This window comes from Euprymna scolopes, chromosome 32 (assembly GCF_053919585.1).
Source record: "Euprymna scolopes isolate OS-2025 chromosome 32, ASM5391958v1, whole genome shotgun sequence".
NCBI lineage: Eukaryota > Metazoa > Mollusca > Cephalopoda > Sepiida > Sepiolidae > Euprymna > Euprymna scolopes.
In genome coordinates this window covers 77,401,212-77,408,457 of record NC_136513.1, presented here as the reverse complement: position 1 = coordinate 77,408,457, position 7,246 = coordinate 77,401,212, and the positions used below count along the sequence as shown (strand labels likewise).

The 7,246-nt window shown below is 33.7% G+C and overlaps 1 protein-coding gene across 1 annotated transcript in view; it reads right to left on the bottom strand.

The window, feature by feature from the left end:
* The window catches only part of LOC145256447 (plastin-1-like), a 158,745-nt gene that overhangs the window by 57,434 nt on the left and 94,065 nt on the right, over positions 1–7,246 (bottom strand). The window contains exon 3 of the mRNA XM_080115375.1: positions 3,858–4,027. Coding sequence (XP_079971501.1) covers positions 3,858–4,027 — 170 coding nt within the window. The remainder of the gene's footprint in view (positions 1–3,857; positions 4,028–7,246) is intronic.

Here is a 7,246-nt window from a genome sequence, read left to right as displayed (position 1 = left end):
GGGTTGCACATCACCAACCACAAGTCTCCTGAATAGGCACTGCTCAAGTCTAGTGGTGAGAAGAAATCCAGGGTGACTGGAAACAATGCCGAGATAAGCGGAGAGCACATACAGCACCTGGAAGTCACAAATGGTCACCCATTTAGTACTGACCAGGTTCAACATTGCTTAACTTTAGTGATCTAACAGGGGAGGGGTATCAACATGCCAATGATAATATATTAGGGTTAATAGTTGATGAATGGGGATATAACATTAGGGGTGGATGGGGCTGGCAGTACCGGATGTACCAATTGTACCTACTAGACTGATTGCTTTGGTTATCCTGAGAATTCATTGTCATTAAGAGGTTATGTTCATGAGGGAACGGTTCCCTAGGGAGAGCCTCATACCTCCATCCCTGTCATGAGCACTAAAGTGGGAGAGAGAGGCACAATCACAGCAACAGCACAAAAACTTCTTACAAAACAAGCCTCACCCCTATACATCCTCCTTTTAAGTTTGTATCAAAGCTAAGGACAGAGTTGAACATCTGTAGACATTTCCTGCCATTAAACAGAACTTCACAGGGTATACATTCAGCCAAGTAGCATGCAAGTGTAAGGGTGGAAAATTGACCGCAGCCACCCTTCCTCACATATACACCGAAGATGAGGAGACAGGAGTAATGATTTTTTTTTTTTTACTTTTTCAAAGAAAAAAATTTTTTTTTTTTTTTTAGGTTTAGTGAAATTTCTCTCCATTCAGATCTGACCCAATTCTTAAGGAACAGTTTTTTTTTTTGTTTTTTTCCCCCTTACACAAGAGGCAACTTAGTTAGTTGAATTAATTTGTAGTAGGGGAACCACGTGGAAATTCCACTTTGCTTTCTACACTAATCTCTAAAATTAGTTTTTTTTTTTTTTTTTTTTTTTTTTTTTTACTTCAGTCGAAGTTCTTAAAAATGAAGGAACCCTTCCTTGATCTGGACATGAGATACCAAGATATTCAAATACTCCATTAAATCCCCTTTAGATTTCAAATGTTGAATTAGTAAAAATTCAAATATTAATTTTCCTCTCCCCAATTGACAAGTTAAATGTTATAGTATATCTTTCTTGTGATTTCTTCGTCTTACTGGATTCCAGAACAAGAATTCATCTAGTCTGGGAGTATCCAGCTTTGTGCCGTTACTATAGTCAACATCACTTGAAATCTCACCTGTTTGTTTTAATGTATGTATGTATGTATATTTGTATGTATGTCTGCCTAAAACTTTCAACAGAGGCGACGGATTTTCACGAGATCAGTATCATTTTGAAGCTTGAAGTCATGGACGACAAATATCGAAAAATTAGCTCAAAACAAAAAATCCTTCACCATCAGCTGGGCAGTTTTCTACAAGGAGGGGTCGATTTTTGCGACCCATTTTTGCAAGTAATCGTATCGGTTGGATTGACCTAATTTTAATGTTCCGAACGTCCGGTCACATCATGGAGTAGCAGTAAGATGCCAAATTTTCTTTCACTTTCTTTTCTGATTTCACGTCAGATTTGGGCCTGCCTGCCTATTACCACTTTTTTTTTTGTTTTTTGTTTTTTTTTTTTTTTGCTTAACACCCAGGAAACGCCGGGTACCCAGGCTAGTTCCTTGTAAAAGTCAGTGTGGGTTGGACATACTGAGGAGATCTTATTTAGACCATGAATACTAAGTAATTCTGTATATTTAATCAGAGTTTAATTATAGGGAAAATTATCTTAATGCCAGGTTGTCTAGACAAACCCTGTACAGAGAGATCTTAGAGTAATTTAGTGCTAATAATAAATTTGAAAATCATGAGATTTTGAAATAAATGTCTGTAACTATTAAGAAAATGAGTTTCTTCTGTAAAAATAATTGTCAGCCAAATATTCTTAAAATAAGAAAAATGTATCCTTTTAGAGTACGAGTGTCTATTTTTTAATAAATAGTTTAGGGCAATTTTGTGCTCTATCATTTTTTTTTTTCGCTTAATTTGCTCGTAGGTACATCAAAGTGTTTTTACTTAAAATGAGATTTTTCAATTGTGACTAATACTATAGAAGCACCATACAACGAATATGTCACTTAAAATTTTAACAATTTAATTCTTTTTAAAAAATATTCCGTCTTCTATTATATAAATTTCAAACGTCAATTTGTGTGTTTGTATGTTTGCTAAAAACTTTTGTTGAAACCGGTCCTATCTGAAAGAGCGATGCCTCGGATGTATATAATACGTGAAAATTAGAAGAAAAAATTAATTCTCTGACCATTTCTTTGCAAGGAGGGACACTTTTTGCGTCTCGATTTTCACAAGTCATGCACACGTAGCAAACTGAAAGTATGTTTAAAAACGTTATTTTACAGCGTCATGACATCATAAGTCGTCATGTGACATCATAAGTCGTCATGACTCTGACAGCTAGCACATTAGCTTCCCACCTTCTTTCCCCCGTTTCAGGTTTGAACTTAGCTGCCACGGTTCATTTTTTCCAGTCGCACAGGCACTCACTGCCGTTTTGATTGAAAGAAGTTGTTTTGATTCATATAATTATTGGGGGGGGGGTGTATATATCTCTCTCTCTTCATATACCTTCTGCTGAAATATTTGGTGGGGAAAGTTTTTTTTTTGCAGGGGAGGGGGTTATCGATGAAAGTGCTTAGTACAGCAGCTGTGTCCAAATTAAAGTTCATGTCCACGTGGGCTTGTCTTACTAAAAATACGGTGAGCGAAATATTCTTCAAAGCTATGAAACGAATTTCATTATTTTTTAAATTCTATTTATTCAAAAGTGTACTCTTTTAGTGAAGGAGATGATATAATTTGGTTTTGGAGCAATTCATTTTATGATGCAACTAAACCTTATGTCTAGAATAATTATTCCAATTTTACATGATTTTAATTGAAAAAAAAAAAAGACACTTGTTAGGAATAAGGAATGTGTAAAAACAGTTTACAACTGAAAACATTAGAGTAAAGATTATGACTAGGCTATGACAGCAGAATATTCTTATTGTTTTGACTCTCTAGTATATATCCGACACAGATAATCAACGGAGAACCACATCACTCTATATAAAAGCATATAAGACATCAACGAATACACACTCGAGAGTCAAAACATTGAAAAGAATATGCTGTTGTTCTAGCCCTAGTTATGACAAATTTGTGAGGATGTCCTGTGCATTCCCTCCTCTAATGGGGAGCAGTAGAAACATGATACATAGAAACAAGTGTGCGAAAAAGATGTCGACATTAGACCAAAAAGTAAGCAATAAAAATTCTTTTTCTGTTTTCAAATCTTCATTTGAGAACAAGACAAGTGTTTTTTTTTTTCAGTTTTATATAATGTAGCATCCTTGATGATGGGATTACACATAACCATAAGAAGCAACATCATGTATAGCAATTTGAAGAACTTTACAGACTTTCACATATGCCCTCCTCTTTGCAAAAAACTGAGAAGGGGTGAGATGGGGTGGGACCTAACATTCTTTTTAGTCATGTTTACGCCTAAACAAGGCATACTGCCACTTGGATGTAAGGGGCTACTAGTTGGAACCATGTCTAGAGGAAATGAGTGAAATGTTAGTTTACATTACATTTAAACTTTTGCATGTTAGTACAGTCAAGGAAACAGGTAATAGGGAGAGAATCCCAAAGTTTAGCAGTCCAAAGAAAGAAATTATTTGAGTGGCAGGCTTTCCAGCATCTAGAGAGCTCTACAAAGAAGGGGTGGGATTTTGTTACTAAACGGTTTTGCCATGAATATGTACGTTGAGGGGGTACAAGAGTGAAGAGTTCAGAGTGCATTTCATGTTGCAACTCGACAATATTTAGGAAGAATTTTACTTACGAATTGATCCAGTTTGAAAATGCAACTTGTTCGGCAAATCGCACAGTGTGTGTAGTGCCGGCAGTTGATGCTGTTGTGGTTCCTCCACGGGTAAAAATGCCTTCACGACGCTGGACTTGTTTCTTGAATTGAGTTCCAAAATCACGTTCTTTCTTCAACGACAAATATAACTAAAAAAAAAAAAAAAAAAATTTGTTTAATTTTTAAAGAAATTTTTTAATTTTTAAGTTAATTTTGTCAAAGCAGTTGGCTAATAGTCAGCTAACATATTTCTTAACTTCCGGTGTGTCTGGTACCGGAAGCGGTGACAAGGCAAATCATTTCCATCACTTTTATTCTTCAGTATTTCTATTGTGAAGCGATTTATTGAAATAAAATAGAAAAGGACATTATTGAAAACTATACAATAAAAATTAACAAAATTATAGATAAAAATAAAAATTAGTTTTTATTTGTACTGTTAATAACAAAATGCATCTCAATAATTCTTTTCAAAAGTGTTTTCAATAATTCTTTAAAAAAATAAATAAGAAATAATAATTTCAAAAATTCTTAAAATAAAAATGACCCCCCCCCCACTCCAAAAAAACTTCAATGATTATTAAAAAAGAAAAAAAGAAAGGAGTACATGCACAGGGGAGATATAGGTGTGAGAAGAAAAGCAAAAGAACTGATTTGTATTCTAACTGCTTCCGGTAGCAGACACACCGGAAGTTTTATATGTTAACTGACTATTACCAGCAGTTATGATATTAAAGGCTTCTCTCCTAAAAAATATATAAATAAACATGAAATAAGTTTATCAACAAAACAAAGGCATGGGAAGTTGTTCACAAATGCACACAAAGGAAACTAAAATAGGATTGTTAATAAAATTGTTCACCTTAGGTGGGTTGAACTGGCGTTCTCTGTTCGCTCATTTTAATAGCACCATTCATGTCTTCAGAGCTCTTCAAGGTTTTAGATTTTAGTTAAAAAAAAAAATAGGAGGCCTTACTTTTGGAGCAACCCTCTTAGCAAAGTAGATGCTTATGTTGGTTGACATTGCCATAAAAATTGATTAACAAACATGACAAGAATTATTTTGGTTTGTTTTGCAGCATATCAACCATTGGCCTCGACTCTAATCTAGATATAAAATTAAAATTTACTTTTGGGTGTGATGAAAAATAAAATTAAAATGTATTGTCGACATGCAGAACTTCAACGAAAAATGTAATTAATACCCTCCTCCTCCTCCGATCTGAACCCACTGAACTACTTCGTTTGGTGATACGTTGAGAACATCACCAACCTGATAGGTCCTGAACTGTCATCTAAGCTTCAGCCGCTGTCCCATTGACGATAGCCTTCTAAAATCTCTACTACATACCTATCCCACACAATGCTTCAAGCAAACTACATATCAATTATAAAGATTTTTATATTTTTTTCAAATGTTTTCCTCAAAACTTATTAAATTTTCATCAATATTTTTCATGTGCCATTTTTTCTTATTTATCTACTTTTGTTTCTTTTTTTTTTTTTTTTTTTTTTTTAGAAATAACTTTTTCCTCTCAAGCAATTAAAGCCTCTTGCATTTTAACAACTTCACTCACCCCTCTCTATGCAAAGAACAAACTCCAGAGTTTTATGGACATTTTGATTCTATAATATTTAATTCCATTAATTTTCCAACTCCAGTAATGCCAAGTACTCCTGCTAGTTCATTTATACAAATAAACATACCTAATGGGCGTACTAATTTATAATCCCCCACAAAATCCGAGCCGTCTGTTTCTCCTTCATGAGTAAATAGGGCAGAACCTTCCTTTCGTTAAAACATTCAGCAAAAAAATAAAAATAATTTAAGAAAAATTCTATTACAGTTCTAAACTTTTTAGATGAGGATTAATTATTTATATTTGAATTCTTCAGACTACTGTTCTCATCTTGAATGTCATTTTCATATTTCAGTCAATATAACATCCGGCCTTTTAGTGTATTTTATTGAACTTTGTAATGTTGCTGTCGAACTCAAGAATTTGGATGGCATTTCCAACAGAACCCTTTACTTCACAGGTGTAGCATGCTCTTGTTTCGTCAGCCATACTGGATAGAGGTTCTAAGTAATTCACAATTGTATTTTTTGGGTGCCCACATTTAGAATTGAACCTTCAACCTTTAGGAGAATATCACTTTTACAATTTTTTTTTTTCCCCCCCAAGTACTCTAACCACTGCACAGACGGGAACGAGAGCATGCTACCCCCTGTGAAGTGAAAGATTTTTTTTTGTTGTATTTTTGTTTTTAATTAGATTGAAAATGCACTATTTTTTTCTCATTTTATTAGTTTACTTTCATTGCAAAATAATAGCTTTAAACTTCTGTTGACCTTCAAAAATCAGCATTTTCTACCCGTGGGCCTACTGTGCAGTTAGAGTTGTGCCCAGAACTTTAATTTATGAAACATGGTTACAAGTAAATTACCCGCTTATAGGATAGGAGGAGGACAATACGTTGGACATCTGTATATTAATAAAATAAAGCCGATTAGCAGGATTCTTCTTTTCTCCAACTTAACAGGGCAAGAAAGAAAAGAAAGAAAAAAAAAAAAAAAGGAAAAAAATGTACAAAATTCTGAGGATGGAATTTTATTCCGAAATACATAAATTATCAATTTGATTTCAAACTATTCAACATATTGCGGTGCGATTTCAAACATATCTTATAGGCATTTTATTTTATTCAAATTAAATCAACGCTTCTATCACATAACTTATACACCAGACTTCTTTTCTTTTTTTTTTCCACAAAACACTATATACATTTCCTCCTCATTTATAAATTACATTTATTTTGAATAAACTGCATCTCTGAATTATGTAGCCTAACAAAGGTTTCATTCTCTATCCATTTGCTACTCACACTCAACTAATTGCTATTAAGTTCGTTGCTTAGCATAAAAAGAAACTCTTCAAAATCCCCTCAAAAACATCCATTATTTCATTTCAACTTCCTTTTTCTCTTGTACATAATACACAGATGCAGAAAACAAAAAGAAACATAAGTAAATTACCTACATATGTGAAGAAGGTAATACGTTGTATATTGTAAATTGTTAGCTATTCGTGATAATACATCTTGATGTCAGGAGATAAAATGCCACTTAAGAAAAAACAAGGAAATGGGTTGAGAAATATGGGTTTCAAGGTGATAAAGTCTGGGGCAGTCTCGTGATTAAAAATAAGGATTTTGAAAGAGAAAAGATCCCATGTTGGAATGGAGAAGGAACATGAAGAGAATGATAATCTCCATGAGAAAATCATGTTCGAAAGGGATCCGAGAGATTATTAAACAATGTTAAATATCAAGTTGTTTAGTCAATTGCGTAATTGAAACAGCCAATA